General features: G+C 42.2%; 2 protein-coding genes across 4 annotated transcripts; one reads left to right on the top strand and one right to left on the bottom strand.

Moving 5' to 3' along the window:
• The first annotated feature begins 582 nt into the window (after window positions 1–582).
• Window positions 583–1336, top strand: LOC125430251 (14-3-3 protein gamma-A-like). Its single transcript, XM_048492129.1, has one exon. It carries the CDS (start codon window positions 583–585, stop codon window positions 1327–1329), a length of 747 nt encoding a protein of 248 aa, XP_048348086.1. The 3' UTR covers window positions 1330–1336.
• A 798-nt stretch (window positions 1337–2134) lies between these two features.
• Window positions 2135–15922, bottom strand: RFNG (RFNG O-fucosylpeptide 3-beta-N-acetylglucosaminyltransferase). Of its 3 annotated transcripts, none has more exons than XM_048492212.1 (9): window positions 15648–15922; window positions 12144–12708; window positions 10174–10222; window positions 9332–9434; window positions 7180–7333; window positions 5650–5735; window positions 5404–5569; window positions 4800–4885; window positions 2135–4593 (listed from the first exon to the last, which is right to left on the bottom strand). In XM_048492212.1, the coding sequence occupies exons 2-9, from the start codon at window positions 12639–12641 to the stop codon at window positions 4539–4541; spliced, it is 1197 nt and encodes a 398-aa protein (XP_048348169.1). In that variant the 5' UTR covers window positions 12642–12708; window positions 15648–15922; the 3' UTR covers window positions 2135–4538. The 3 variants fall into 3 exon arrangements, with proteins under 3 accessions (XP_048348169.1, XP_048348170.1, XP_048348171.1); XM_048492213.1 differs by having other exon boundaries at window positions 12144–12394; XM_048492214.1 differs by having other exon boundaries at window positions 12144–12394; window positions 15705–15922.
• Window positions 15923–15934: the final 12 nt, after the last annotated feature.

The raw sequence follows: 15934 nt of genomic DNA, 5'->3' as shown, positions 1-15934 counted from the left end.
AACTATATTTTATCATTATTCCCTCACTTTCAAACTTTGTAAAAAAGAAGGGGAGGGGGAGAAGGTTATAAATCGCTACATACCAATAAGTGTGAATTCATTTGATTAATTTTTAAATAACTTGTGGCCCAATAAAAGTTACCACCTTGCTTTGCATTTCTTATAGTGGTTACAAATAATGATTTGTTGTGTTGTGCCTTCTTATACTGTCATTGTGTAGTATCTGCAACATCGTTGGAATTCTGTCATTTGTAGTGTCCAGCTAAATCACATCTCTGCTAAATCCACATTTCCGTTTGATTGTCCTAACACTCACCTCCTCTGTTCAGACTCTACACATATCAGTTGCCCTGGAGGATTGCTAAATCATTCATTTAGTAGAATTTTGTAAACTTAGCATGACAAAAGAATGCCACACGGCTTGTGTGAAATAGGTTGGCTGTTCAAGAATGTTCCAGAACTTTCCTAGAACATTCCAGAATTTTCCTGTCCCTATGTCAACATTTGTTACCTGTGTCATACTGTACAACCCATCCCCTGATCCATACAGGCCTGTCTGAAATCTTCAGTCTCTCCTTGTCAATGCTGAGTCGCAAGCAGCTGGTGCAGGCAGCACAGCTAGCAGAACAATGTGGCAGATACACAGATATGGCTGCTGCCATGAAGCAGCTTGTGATGGAAGGAAAGGATCCATTGACCCATGAGGAAAGGACCTTGCTTTCTGAGGCCTATACATTCCTAATACGACAACACTGCTCCTCTTGGCGTCAGCTAAGGTACCCTGTGGAGCAGACTGTTGGAAAGCAGAAAGAGCAAGCTCAAGCCTACCGTGAGATCATTAAGAAAGAGCTGGAAACTCAGTGCTGGGAGAGTCTTGGCCTGTTAGACAATATGCTATTGAAACATTGCGGTGAGACAGATTATGAAAGCCGAGCCTTTTACTTGAAAATGAAAGGAGACAGCTATCGCTACTTAGCTGAAGTAGCCCTGCCTGATGCCAAAGAGACTTTAGTGAAGTCTGCAGAGACAGCCTATGGGGAGGCTCAGGAAATCAGTCAATGGTGTATGGAACCTACTCATCCCTTGGTCCTGGCACTAGCCCTGAATTACTCTACCTTTTACTATGAGGTTGTCAACAACCCTCAACAGGCAACTAGACTAGCAAGGTCTGCTTTTGATATGGCCATCGCTGGCTTGGAGACCCTTAGTTTAGAGTACTACAAGGAATCCACCGTTATCATGCAGAACCTAAGGGACAGCATTCTACAGTGGACTGGTGACCAACAACCACAGGAGGAGGAGAGTGATGAGGGAGAGTTTGAAGACTAATAGAGTCCGGAACCAACAAATAGCCATAGTGAACAGAATCATGGGAGCTAATGATGGGTAGCTGTGTGATACATTCTTAGTATTTGTGTTCATCCAGGTACCAGATCCATCCCCTAAATGAACAAGATAGGTGCAGATGTCTTCAGCTTTTTAATACCCTACTAGAAATAAAAGTCCATTCCTCAAGCCCTTTGCCTCAATTCCTGTCAAGGTTTAGAGAGTGAGAGAAAATAACGAATACTGTTCTTACAGGAGCAGAAGCTGGTAAAATGCTACAGTTGTATATAGCTTGAGGACTGGAAGGAACTATAGCTGGCAAGCCAACATTATGTGATCCAGTACACCCATGGAGTATGCAGTGATAGTGTTACCTGGGGGTGGGGGAGAGAAACCTCACTTGAACGTATCAGCAGAATGTACTACAGAGTTCTCTGATCTTAACAGTTCACATATGGACACTGCAGAGGATCATACCCTATCCCCAATAATGAGGCGGCTTGTTCTGCTATATCTTTTTCATACATAGAACAATTATAGTCCAGAAATGCTTACAGAGTGAAAATGGCTCAGATGGTTGACAAACTGGGGCATACGAACAACACAGTAGTCTCAGTGCTCCTATGCACATCTATTACTGACTGTAGGATGGTTTATTTTTCCTGTGCCTGAAAATCATTCTCAATCTTGTACTGATATAAGGCCATTATGGTTTTTAAAAGTTTTGCATTTAAGGAATTATACCCTGAAATTGTTAGACTCATAAAATGGTAGTGGTTTCCTCAAAGATGATAATAAGAAAATTGTGTACTTCTGAAAATATTTATTTGAAGAAAGGAGGATGGGTAACTTCCACGGGGAATGCTCCTGCATTCTGTGAGGGCCGTTAAAGCTGCAACAGTCTCATTGTGTACAGATGAACACAATTTAGCAGTCCAAATCACTTGCTTTAGGTGAGTGCTCTGCACGAACAAGAAGCAGATATACAGTAAAGCCGACACTGCAAAATTATGTGCCAAGGAAACCAGATGATGCATTCATAATTTATCATGCCATTGTCCAAAATCTGAGAATTCACTGAATTTCAATGTTAGGGCTTCAGATGGCATAGAAGTAGTGGAAAAGGAGGACATACACAATATAATAATGGAAAGGGCAGAAAACATAAGATAAGGCAGAGAACACAGCACAGCAGAAGCCCGCCTGCGCCCCTAAGCCACATCCTGCCCCTCTTATCTGTTTTTAACTGACAAAACACTAACATACATTTTTCTGCAATTGTGGGGGTTTAAATTTGATGTCGGAAACCACATTCCACTTCCATACCCACATGTGTTATAAAAGGCACATAGCTAATATTGTTTCTGAGTTTTGTCTCTAAATGCCAGTTTTGACGACATCAGAGATGCATCAGCTGTGGCAGCAGCGCCTAACATGCAGATTGTGCTACATGCTAATGCTACTACAGGGACCGAAAGGAGTTGTACTGTCAAATATCAGCAGGTTAGCAAACATAATCGTAACTGTTCCCTTGGGCCTGCAACACTTGGGCACGTCTGACAGCTATATTTCCCAGAGGTGCATTATGTGCATAAGGCACAAAAGCTGCAAAAAACCAAACATTTAAGGCAATTATTCTAAGAACGGTTTAATTCCTTCTCCTTTGCCCAGAAGGATTGTTTTGTCCAGGTGTTGCTTCTTCGGAAGGGAGAATGGTCAAAAGAAATACTCTTCCAGAAGCTTACACTGTCTCCACCTCTAGCAACTTGCGTACTTAGCACTTTTTGAAAACAGATTTTTAGCACATTTACCCTAAGAAAGCTTGCACATCTCATACAAATATATCATATATATATGTGTGTATGACAAAACTGCAGAAAAGCATTTTTAACAGCTTGGAATATTTTTTGTTAGCAGACTGATGAACTAACTTCTTTTGCAGAAACATTTTAAATTTGGTGTATTAGATTTTATGGTATTTTCAGACATAATCCATAGATTCAGACTATGCATCTCTTGACATTTTATTTATTTATTTCTGTAAATGTATATCCTACCCATCATCAAAGACCCTGGGCAGGGTTTTATGCTGGGCAAGGTTTTTGCTTATTTCATCTCAGGACTATGCACTGCATTCTTTCACCTCATTTCAGAATGCAGCCCCTTTGGCTTTTGGGTGAGTACTGCCACCGGCAACATTACTTCTGTATGATCGCTCTCAGGTTAGATACTCAAAAATGTCTTTCATGGGGTAGACCTCACCACTAATGGAAGAGACAAAAATCCCTTAAATAGTATCTTATTTTTCCCCCAGAATAAGAGCCAAATTATATTCTCTTGTCATACATCCAGTACATTGATTTTGGCATACATCAAATATCCAGCTGCAATACAAAAAGCAAGGATTGTATGGTGGTCCAGCCAACATAACGTAGATTTTGACTGTCTTGAAATAGTGGTTAACGAGCAGAATGTTCCAAGGCAAAAATACTTTGGGTGAAGGTCCTAGCAGAAGACTCGTATATAGCAGAGCTTATCAAACAGACAACAAGCCAAGAGGGACATATAAAGTGGCATCCTTAAGCAGGTCTCCTCAGAATCAATAGGATTTATTTCCAGGAAAAGATTCTTAGGACTGCATTCTTAACTTGCACAGTCAGCCTTTTTAAAGGGCCATAAAGACAACATGTTCTTGCCTTCGCTTAGAAAGCAAAAGCAAGATGTTTCGGGGAGGAATGCCTTCTGAATTTGCTAATCCATTTTATTTGCTTAGTGGTAAACTATATGTAGTACTTCGAAGGTGATCCTACAATGATTTACATGTGAGTAAAATAGAAAAAAACAAACAGGTGAAACCTGTTATACTGTTTTCATACCTGCAGTCTCAAAACGAAGTTTTGTCCTTTATATTTCAAACATATTTATGATGATTAGCCCTCAACCATATTGCTACAGTACCAGACTGTTGCATTCCTGAGGTTGTACAAATGCAGCATAGTAGGGATTCAGCTTTAGCTAAAGACATCCATGAGACTTAGTGAGGAGTCTGTTGAATACGGGTGATTACACCGTGCATGACCAGAGATCTTCCCAACAGCCCAAGGACTAGCTTTGACCTCATAATTGTTCTTCTCCTGCAGACAGCCTTGGTTGCTCATTCAAAGAGCTGACAGGACACAAATGTGATGGTTAAGTCAGATGTCACTTCTTGGTTAAAGAGGGCACCATGCAGTGTTGGGGTAGAGGAGACAGTGGACAGATTTGAATCTGCAGAGAAAAAATAAACAGGGACAGGATTCAAAGCACCTTGGCCTGAATGAATTACAAAACTACCAGTGTAGGTTCTACAGTGGTTATAACCTGCTAGTGTGTCTGACAGAAAAATGCTATTTCCTGCCCATTTTTTGGACTTATCACCAGTGGGCAAGCAAGCAGGTCAAGAGATTTCATTTGGAAAGTAATTATGTACTCACCGAGTTGGGTCTTGCTGTACACTGAATATTTCTCTCACACTCACAACATTATGCTTGTTCTCAGGACCCCCATAGCTCAAGGTAACCTGGGCAAAAAATGAAATGAAATGGCTAGCATGCCCCCAGTCACTCAGAAAAATGTAAATACAGCTCAGAGCTATATCAAAGGTTCTCAAAGAAACAAGTATACCCATACTGATAATGGAATGAAAAACACCACAACCAAACCGGTCAATAGAGTTTCAGCTCCTCATTTTCAAGGGACTAGTCTTATCACCCACTGTACAAAACATGGCACTTGTCACAGATTAGCTAGCGCAAATCCATTCACTTGTCCAGATTTCTGATGAAGTGAATTTCTTCATAATTTCTTATCTCAACTGAAGAGCTGCATTTAGAGCTTTGTAGCCACACCAGAAGTCCAGTCTTTAAGAGGCCCCAAATTGATTTTTAGGTCATCCCAACATTTTTAATTGACCTTGTAATTTGAACCATCAGGCTGACCGCATCAGTGTCTAAAATAACCGTAAAGTCTCTTTTGTGGAAATATTTGGAGAAGAGACCTTTGCCTGTCCCATTTAGATTAGGCAAAGTTTGCCCGTACCTGCTTGAGCACCACCTCACCACGCAGCCGCTGCAGGTTTTCCAGATGCGAGTGAAACAAGGAGCTGTGCTGCAACTTCACTTCTAGCAAGCCCTCAATGATGTAGCCAATTGTGCAGTCGTCAGGGAGGCGAATTCTCTCAGCAGTGCTGATGAAGCTCCCCAAGCTGGCACAAAATAGGAAGTGGAGAGTTAAATCTCCTTAGGTTCTTGGAACAGAAGAATGTTTTCTGGAAGCTGTACATACCTAGCCCAGGGGCTCATCTTGAGGGCAAGACCTCTGCTGATACAGAACCCTGCTCCACCTGTAGCAAACCAGAACTTCACAGTGGTCTATAAAGATAAATAAAGAACTGATACAAAACCCGGAGGACAGTTTTAATTCAGAAAGTTGGTTCTGATCCCAGTAATATAAATCTTAGAATGCTGCTTAGCCTTTGTAATTCAACACTCCTATTAGATCTGTTCACATGGCCCAGATTTCAGTCAAAATCCCACAAAAGGAACAACTGAACCATTCATTGTGAACTTTTATTCCATGTCCTCAGAGAATTATCTGATCTTCAAGATACACGTGGTCATTAAAGAGACTATCATTCAAAGCCAATTATATACTAGTTGTTGAGTTTCTATTCCTGACTCTTAATACAACTTGCAGCTATGCATGTCTGCTTAGAAACAACGCCCAGCATCGACAATACAATGCCCAGCAAGTTCAACAGAACTTCCTCTCACTTAAATGTGCATGGGACTGCAACCATACCAATCCACATTATTGCATGAGGGAAGAGGAAGTGAAATCACTTTTGCCTGCAGACTTGCAGAATAGCAGAGTATTAAAAACAAAGTAAAAATAACTAATTTCATGAAATGATCTGTTCTACAAACTAGCTCATGTCCTATTCCATATACCAGAACTTAATTCATTTCCATTTTGTCAGCTTATTAAAAAAAGTTTCCTAACGCTGCTGCTATGCATCCACAAAGGTGTGTATACTCTCTAGGTAAGATAAGATCTGGAACTCCCCCCCGCCCCCCACACACATAAAATAGTTCTTGAAAGCACACAATGCAACATTAATCAGAAGAAAGAGAAGGCTACTCTTGGTCCATGTTCCTAGCAACTGTTTGCCTGAAGGTTTGCATCAGACAAAATCTCTGCTGATTCCCACATCCTGCAGCAGAAGATACAGTGCAGAACCTACAAAGATCTGAAGAACAGAATCTGCATGATGAGGAAGGGAATTACTTTCTAAAGACCCCTCTGTTGTATGCTTTCCTAGCCCAGAATTGCAATGGGACCTCTCAGAGATTTCTTTGGGCATTTGTGCCATTAACAGACACCTCTACTGGCTTGACTTTGAAACACATATTGGGGTGGTGGTGGTAATAATTCTGTTTCTGTTCCTTGCTCCTGAAGGGAGCGATACCCTGAATCATTTATGAATAGGTCACATTTACATTACAAAGATATGTCAGTGATGACTTAAAATTAGGTAGTCAACTGCCATCTTTGTTTAGTGGTGGATGAAATGATGATGCCTGAAAAAAGGATGTCACTGATACTGAGTAGAAGCAGTTGCAGAAATCCATTTTCCACCTGATGTTTCACTTAAGTATGCCCTAGTTCTGTGCTGATGTGAGGCAGGGAAATCTGCCTCCAAATTCTAAAACAGAAGAAGGAACTCATAAACTGGGATTAGGAAGACTCAGGGACAATGCAAGAATCTGTTCAAATTTTGAGAAAACTATCACCCAAGCAAAAAAATATGCTCACTGATCCATCATTGCGGACATGATCTGCTGCTTCAATGGGGTGATCTAGACTTGGTCTCCCAACATAGACATCTTGACTATGTGAAAAGGCAGACAGGAGATGAAGGAGATTTTGCAGATTCACATAGTTGTCATCATCCACATGACAAAACCACCTGCAGCAAACGTGGAAATAAAGCACACACACACACGGTCACAAGCTCCTTCTATAAGGGAGCATGTTGTAGTGGTTAAGAGTGGTGGACTCTAACCTGGTGGACCAGGTTTGTTTCCCCACTCCATACATGAAGCCTGCTGGGTGTCTTGGGCTAGTCATAATTCTCTCTGAACTCTCTGAGCCCCACCTGCCTCACAAGGTGTCTGTTATGAGGGGGGAAGGGAAGGTAATTATAAGCTGCTTTGAGCAGTGGCAGAGTTACTAGGGGGAAGGAGGGTGCTGCACTGCACACCAGGTGCACACCTGGGGGGTACAAAATCACCCCATGCACATCCCCAAGGCGCTCCCTCCCCCCCACACACACACTTAGTTCAGCCTGAAAAAGTGCAAGCTGGGCAGAGGTGTAGCTAGGGAAAATGGAGCCCAGTGCAAAATCTGAGTTTTGTGCCCCCCCACCCCCACCCCCGATGGGCGGCCGCTGTGATGCTGGAATCCACCCCCAAACAGCATCACTTTCAATGGTATTTAAACTGGAGAGCCCAAATTCTCCTTTTAAATCAACCTTAAAGGGAGAATCTGGGGTCCCCAGTTAAAACAACATTGAAAGTGATGCTGTTTTGGGTTGGATTCCCCCAAACCCTGAAACAGAATCACTTTCAATGTTTAAACTGGGGACCTCAGATTCTCCCTTTAAATCCATACTGAAGGGGGTGGATTTAAAAGGAGAATCTGGGGAAATTTGGGGGGTGCCTGCTGTCAGGGTGCAATTGTTAAGCTAGCAGTACCAAAGTTTCAGGGTATCTTTGGGAGAAAGATACTGGGCAGAGGTGTAGCTAGGGAAAATGGAGCCCAGTGCAAAATCTGAGTTTTGTGCGTAGGGCGGCCGCTGTGATGCTGGAATCCACCCCCAAACAGCATCACTTTCAATGGTATTTAAACTGGAGAGCCCAAATTCTCCTTTTAAATCCACCTTAAAGGGAGAATCTGGGGTCCCCAGTTAAAACAACATTGAAAGTGATGCTGTTTTGGGTTGGATTCCCCCAAACCCTGAAACAGAATCACTTTCAATGTTTAAACTGGGGACCTCAGATTCTCCCTTTAAATCCATACTGAAGGGGGTGGATTTAAAAGGAGAATCTGGGGAAATTTGGGGGGTGCCTGCTGTCAGGGTGCAATTGTTAAGCTAGCAGTACCAAAGTTTCAGGGTATCTTTAGGAGACTCTCCTAATGGTACCACTCAGGTTTGGTGAAGTTTGGTTCAGGGGGTTCAAAATTATGGACCCTCAAAGGTGCAGCCCCCATCTTCTATTAGCTCCCATTGGAAACAACAGGGGATGGGGCACCCCATTTGGGAATCCATAACTTTGGATCTCCTGAACCAAACCTCACTAAACCTGGGTGGTATAATCAGGAGAGTCTCCCAAAAAATTCCTGAAGTTTTGGTGCTGCTAGTCTAAAAACTGCGCCCCCTGTAGGCCAAAAACAAAAAACCCACTAAAAATACAAAAAACCCACAAATGGGGGGGTGTAATGGGAGGGGTTGAACATGTAATGGGGGGGTTTGAACCCAAGAACCCCCCTTATCTACGTCCTTGGGAACTAAGGTAAGTGTGGGGGGAGGGGCGCCATGGAGTGGAAAACACAGAGTGCGCACAAGGTACAGTTTGGCCCAGCTATGCCTCTGGCTTTGAGACTCCTTAACGGTACAGAAAAGCAGGGTATGAAAACCAACTCTTCTTTTCCTTCTTCTTCTTAAGATATCTTGAAAAAGGATCTTAAGACTCAGATCAGTGCAAAGAGCATAGGTGGTTACTGGACTGAAAGGAGACAACTCAAGAAAATGAAATCACATTGCTATCCAGTCTTTCAACCAAATTTAGTCCTTTTTTCCACTATGCTCATCAGCAGTCATTAAGGGAGCGCCTGCTAATTCTGGCCCATACTGGAGTTACAGAAGGTAATTTAAAGACAAGCATCAACTGGAATAATGACTCACTTTTTTCCAGATTCAAGGAATTTATCATATTCCACAGACATCTTGCAGCAGAGAGCTTGGCGGGTATGAACAGCTGAGCAGTTGGTGTTGACCATGTGATCCCCTATAAAAGAAAGATGGTTTCAGTGTGGAGCCTGCATGATTTGTGAGAGAAACAGCAAATATAGTGAGAAACTCATGTAAAAAAAAGAAACTGGATTTATTCATTAGAGAATATAAGGATACCAGATACCAACAAAGCAGGATCCATATCTAGCAACTATATCAGGCTATAAAAACTGCAAACTGGAAATAGAGAATATGTTTGGAAAAATAAGGAGAGAAAATAAATGCAAAACCAGTTCTTATGGAAAGGTGGACATGACATTTTATAATCTAGGCACCCCCTTCCAAAGAATAACTTTGTACAAAACAAATGTTTCTAAAGCAGATAAAACCTCTTGAAAGGTTTACAACTAAGAAAATTAAGAACAGTCCTGCTGGACCAAACCAAAACTTCACATAGTTCACAAGGTTCATTCTGGCAGGCTTCATCTAGTCCAGCAGGTGTCTGTAGATCTGGAAGTGGCCACAAGAGTAATCTATTTCAACTGAAGGATTTGTATAGAACATGCATATTAAAGTTTTTTTTTTCAAATAAAGAAATACCACGTGACAGAACAACCCCAGCATTCCATTTAAAGGCTGTCAGGTAGTGGGCCTCAAATTGTGATTTACTAGTTAGGGCAGATAATAGAAGGGAGAGCAGATAATTGGCCTGATTCAACCAAAGATAGCTCCTTATGTTTTGAGACCATCTACCTATAAACCTGGTAGATCTGTCAGAAATTTGAGAAGCTCACCTGCTCTGTGACGCAGTTCCTGATCCTCCCAGTCTGTAAATATAAAGGTCTGCAAGAGACAAGAAAAATAAACATTTAATTTCTGGAAGATTTCCAAGTAACAATAGTGGGTTGGCTCCCACTCCTGCTCCACTGGCACGAGAGAGAGGTGGTGTAATCTGATTAGATTTTCCTCCTTGCTGCAGACCAGTCCCACATCACTTGCCATCTTGTCTCACACAGATCCTACAAGTTTAATTTTGGCCTTTTGGGGAATCAGCAGAGCCCCACTTTCTTCTTGCACCTCTGAAAAAGTACAGTACACTGAATGTTATATTTGGTTGGATTCTATCAGAATACTATGGAAAAGGATATGTTTCCTGGACTATTAAGAAAAGAGAGGGGGGTCCCTTTCTTATATACAGACCCATTTGTTCAGTTCTGAGGTCTATGACACATATTATAACAGTATTGTTTCCCCCAAGGGTCTTGTTGATCAGATGGGTGCCTGGAGTTCAGTGCCTGGGACCATCATTCAGATTACGACTGAATGTTTGGGGTGTAAATCTGCCCCGTGTGTTAGTTTCATAAACTGGAATAGCTCTGAGGAGCTGCTATTTGCCCCAATGGAGAAGCTTACCTGTGTAACCATCAATATATGTAAGTGTCCCCTACAAGGCAAATAATGATTCACTAGGGCCTTAGGTCAGGAAAAGGATGTGTGGGGAATTAAGCTCCTTCTCGCTGTCCACCACAGTCCCTATCCAAATCAGGCCTGTGTGCCCCTAGGAACAAAGGCCCCTTCCACCCATGCAGAATAATGTACTTTGCAGCTGGATTTTACTGTGTGGAATAGCAAAATCTACCTGCAAACAATTGTGAAAGTGGATTGAAAGTGCATTATTCTGCATGTGCGGAAAGGGCCTAAGTGTGGAAGACCTGGATGCCAATTTAAATAACACTCCAATAAGTCTTTTTCTCAGAAATTGTATGTATTATTTTCTGTGAATATCTAAAATGTTATATCAAATTGGCTATTTCCCCCTTTTTTGTTTGTTTCTGTTTTTAGACAATTGGTCTCAGTCATTAAAAACCGTTATAATTGCAATTTGTAATCTGGCAGCTAAACACTGTATAATTGTATTACTTTTGACCACTGAGGAAGGTCAGGTGGCCAAAACGTGTCTGTTTATAAGGGTCAAAAAAGTGGCCCATTGGACCCTTCTGTGTATTGTAATTGTGACATTGTGTGCATAAGGTAGGCTATTATGGGCCTCTCACAAGTGCAGATGATTTAAATTTGTAAAAAAAATATGCGTTTTTGATATTTAGCAGTTTTATATTTAGTAGCCCTTAAACAATTTCTCAACCTTTTAGGTACTTAATTCTAGTTTTATGGGATTAAGTTTGTTCCTTTTATTTGTTTGTGTGTTATTTTCCTTTGCTTTAGATGTTGCAGTAACTTTCTCTTCCTTGGGGCTGGCCAGCACCTGCTTTATGTCTGGTTTGGCCTTTGCACTACTTGTGATTTCACTCTGCTGAGATCCTGAAGGAGGGATGTTTGGGGAAGAGATATTAAGAAATGATGTGTGGAACTCAGTTCCAGCAAAGTCTGCTTGTTATTGCAGGGGTTGACAGATCCTGACCGAATCATATTGAACTCAGTGGATTTAATTTATTCATATGATTCGACTGTAAGGAGCCTTAAAAAGATACTGTAGCTGACAGGAAAAAGTAACTCTGTTGAATAAGTCAATATATTGATATTTTAACTGTCAGAGAAAAGTGCTCCCAAAATATAGATCAAGTGGAAACACTACCTCTTTTATTAAAAGTTAGCAGTAGATCTATCACTCTTTCAATTGTGAAATGTTGTGCCATTGTGATTGATTTTTGCAACCATTCAGATATGGTCTAGTTTTGTATATTTTAGTAACCTGATTCAAACTAATAAGTTAGGAAGCAATATGAGAGAGTAAGAAGAGGCTTACCTGCCCCTGAGCCTGGGAAATCCATGTTTGGAAGAGCAAGTTCAACCTTGTTTTATGATATTTTCGTGTTGTTTTCACAGCAATAAAGAGATCCTTCAACTCCAACTTTTCCTTAGCAGAGACCTCGTCAGATCCCACTTGATTCATCCCATTGTACCATGGATTAATTGGGATCTCATTCATCTTGCTGTTAGCTTTCAGGCTGGATCTCCCTGTGTCTATGGCATGAGGGCTCCATTCTTGTATCAGTTCTTCTTTCACAAAAGGTACAATATTGTTAGTCTCATCATTCAAATTATCCACTAAGCTTGACTCTGCCTGCTGCAACTGGACCCCACTTGTGTTCAAAGCACTGGAAACTGAAGGTGGATGAGGCTGTGGATAACTTCCTGGTCTCCAATTAGCCTGGAATTTGGGGATCAGCAAGAGGAGGACTGCACAAAAGATAACTGAGAGCAGGAAGCAGATCTTACTGAACCGAATGTAGGAACAGCTCATTCTTCAGCCCCAAGGGCCTTTGCCATATCGTAAGAGTGGGACATGTTCACAAGTGAAGTGGAGGCCTCTGAGAAAAATAGACTGATGACAGTTTTGCACAGTTGTGTAGATAGGACAAATCCAGCAAATTTCCAGCCATATACCATCATCTTTAGGACACTTAAACACCATAGAGACTCACTGAACATTCAGTTTCTTTCCTCTCCCTGGCTAAGAATGGTGCACAAACCTCCAGCGCCTCCAGCGCCTAGGGTGTGATCACTCATGCAGCCCTCAAGCTAATTAATAAATGCATTAATTAAAACAAATGTAAGTTTAAAAGTACACATTGACTGGTAGAGAGATTGAAGAGGCTGACTTAGAACCAGGCAGGTGACAGCCTTGAGCACCATACCTTCACGCTCTGCAAATTTGCATTATTAATATTATATTAGCATCACTGTTCAGTTCACTGATAGCTCAGGTTCAGCCTGTTTATTTTTTTAAAAACATTGGTCAGTATTCTAATGTTATAAAGTTGAACCTACTCTGGAACTGTATGTACATTATAAGTGAGAATACATTTTAAAGGCATCTTTAACTATGCTAAAATAAAAGGAAATGCAACTAAAACAGATCCCCCTCATTCAAATTCAAGTTGTTCAAAAACCCTCCCTCTCCCTCCAAAAAAGATGCCCCCTGTTTAAACCTCCTCAAAAGCCCTGTAAAACAATGAAGCCTTGCAGCACTTCCTGAAGTTCTTCAAGGACAGGGTTTCCCTTTAACTCTTCAAGGACAGGGCTTCATTTTACCCGTTCCACAGAGCAAGAGCCACAACAGAAAAGACCCAGACTGTGGTCAGTGTCAGATGGGCTATAAGGGATGGGACAGTGAACAGCACACAGAGACATGGAAGGAGATGATCATTCATACATGTACGTCTCAGATTGTGAAGGGCTTTATAGGTCGCATCCAGCACTTTGAATTGAACTTGGAAACAGACTAGCAATCAGTGTAGCTGATTCAAAATAGACAACATGTTCCCAATAGCCAGCCCTTAACAACAGTCAGATCGCTATGAGGTTACAGATCAGCATGGCCAGAATGGTTGCATTTAGATAACAAGAGACTTACAGCCCAATCTTGGGAATGGAGGGAGGTGAAGCCTTTTGAGGGGGCAGCGTGGGCTGCGGGGTAGTGCCAACATGTTTGCCCCCTCCTCTGGTGAAAAGGGGCCAGCAGAGGGAGAAAAGGCACCAGCGGCTGACCATCCCTCAGCTCTACTGGTGGCAAAAGCTGTGCTGGCATCCCAGTTGTATGCTGGCGTGGGGGTCAGCTTCCACCTGGCGTCTGCAACTAGTTGCACCACAGCTCAGATCCTGGATTTACGCCACCCTACGGAGGGATTTCTGGAGGCAGGAAGAGGTTTTCCTTTTTTTTTCTCTTCCTGCATTGTTGGAAAGTCCTCTGGAGGTGGTTGGGTGGCACCACAGCAGTGCTGGTGGCTCTGGATTGGGCTGTTACTAAGGCTCATTCCGCACATGCAGAATAATGCACTTTCAAACTGCTTTCAGTGCTCGTTGAAGCTGTGCGGAATAGCAAAATCCACTTGCAAACAGTTGTGAAAGTAGTTTGAAAATGCATTATTTTGCATGTGCGGAAGGGGCCTAAGTCAGATAGAAGGGTGCTTCTGGCCACCATGCCAACTTGTTTTTCAAACAGCAAGTCAGGGTCCATGAGCACATCCAAGTTCTTAACCTACTCTGAAAAAGCAAAGTTCACTTCATCTAGAACAAGTGAATTCAATCCTTCTAGAGCAGAACTTTTTTTTTACCTTGCAGGCACCTTTTGAATTCTGTGTTGTGGACACACCCTCAAAATGGCTGCTGTAGTTTACTTTCAATCACTCAGTGAAGATCCTTGTCCTGTGGTGGCAGCTGCTTCCACAGTAACATTTTAAAAAACCTGCACAGCCAATCAAATCTCTAGTTGCCAACCAGAAGCCTTGCTGGGCAAAAGCCCTACCTGGCCCCATCCCAAGCTGGTGGATAGCATAGGGCCCTTGGGCATCATGTTGGGGATCCCAACTCTAGAATACCAGCCTTTCTGATGAGCATTACTTCTGTGTTTCCTTATGGAAGAATGGATGAACAGAGATCTTAGGAAATTACGTGATGCTTCCTTCAAGGTAAGGGCCACAACATCACAGCTGCTCGGAAAATATCAGACACTCACAACCTAAGTTATGCAGATATAGGAACATCTAAACATCCCTTTATCTAGGGTTGTTTTTAGGTGCCATGACTGATTAGAATGTACTGATATTTTCATTGTATTGTACATATTTATTGTGAATCCATGTTGGAAACTGCTCTGAGACTGTGGTAACAAGGAGAGCAGTATAAAAAATTAATTTAAAAATAAATTTTAATGGGTTTACACATGCCTAATTCTGCACAAGATTGGACTGTCAGTTTCACAGATCAGCCTGGTCAATGTCTGAATGGAAGTTTGCCCTGGAACTCTAATGAAGTTTTTCTTAACTTCCAAACAGGATAGAAGGTCATAAATATGAGTAACAGAATGAAAGGCAAAGTTCCACAATGCACCACATAATCGCAGTAACTCCAAGAGCAACATTCTCCCTAGCAGGAGGGGAAAACATCAGAATTGTATCCTACCCCAATTTATTTTCAGGCCAACATACCGTCGGGCAATAGAAATTCTGACTATCTACAGAAACTGTATTTACAGAAACTATTCAATACCACAGCTATTGAATAAACATGACAACAACGACAGTATCTTTTCTTGTTTATTTCTGGGACACTTCAACTCCTGCCCCGAAGGCCACTCTAGGCATTAAGGAGATAACCTTTAATGGCATGAGAGGCCACTCTAGGGATATGAGACCAAGAACAAAAGTCTATGACTCTTTCCAACTTTTCAAGCTTCCCAAACTAGTTCGCACGGTAACTCCTGTCACAACCCTGGGTGGTCACCATGGCAACAGGACCTGACACGCACCTGAGCAGCCCCTTCCTCCGCTGGACGAACGCTGCGGGGATTCTGGCCGCGACGTACCTGTTCCGTCTCCAAGGAGACTTTCTTTTTCAACAGTCGCTGCTCGCCTTGATTATCAGCTGCTTCGTTCAGAAACTGGAGCGATCATCCTACGCTGCTGCAAACCGCAGCCGCCTCCGACGAAACCGGAGGAAAAAGCGGGGGAGGGGGGAAGAGAGAAGGAGGGTGCTGCGGCCCCTTTAAGGGTTTCACCTGTAGGACGGACGTTACTCAATTAGTTGCAGCGAACG

Source organism: Sphaerodactylus townsendi, linkage group LG03, assembly GCF_021028975.2.
Source record: "Sphaerodactylus townsendi isolate TG3544 linkage group LG03, MPM_Stown_v2.3, whole genome shotgun sequence".
In the NCBI taxonomy this organism is placed as follows: Eukaryota; Metazoa; Chordata; class Lepidosauria; order Squamata; family Sphaerodactylidae; genus Sphaerodactylus; species Sphaerodactylus townsendi.
This window is presented reverse-complemented; position numbering and strand designations above follow the sequence as displayed.

Coding starts and splice junctions, on each gene's coding strand:
- RFNG (XM_048492212.1), bottom strand. CDS start 12,641: ATGAGCTGTTCCTACATTCGGTTCAGTAAGATCTGCTTCCTGCTCTCA. Junction 10,223..12,143: donor TTTCCCAGGCTCAGGGGCAG/GTAAGCCTCTTC, acceptor TGTCTCTTGCAG/ACCTTTATATTTACAGACTG. Junction 9,435..10,173: donor GGAACTGCGTCACAGAGCAG/GTGAGCTTCTCA, acceptor TTTCTTTTATAG/GGGATCACATGGTCAACACC.
- LOC125430251 (XM_048492129.1), top strand. CDS start 583: ATGCTGAGTCGCAAGCAGCTGGTGCAGGCAGCACAGCTAGCAGAACAA.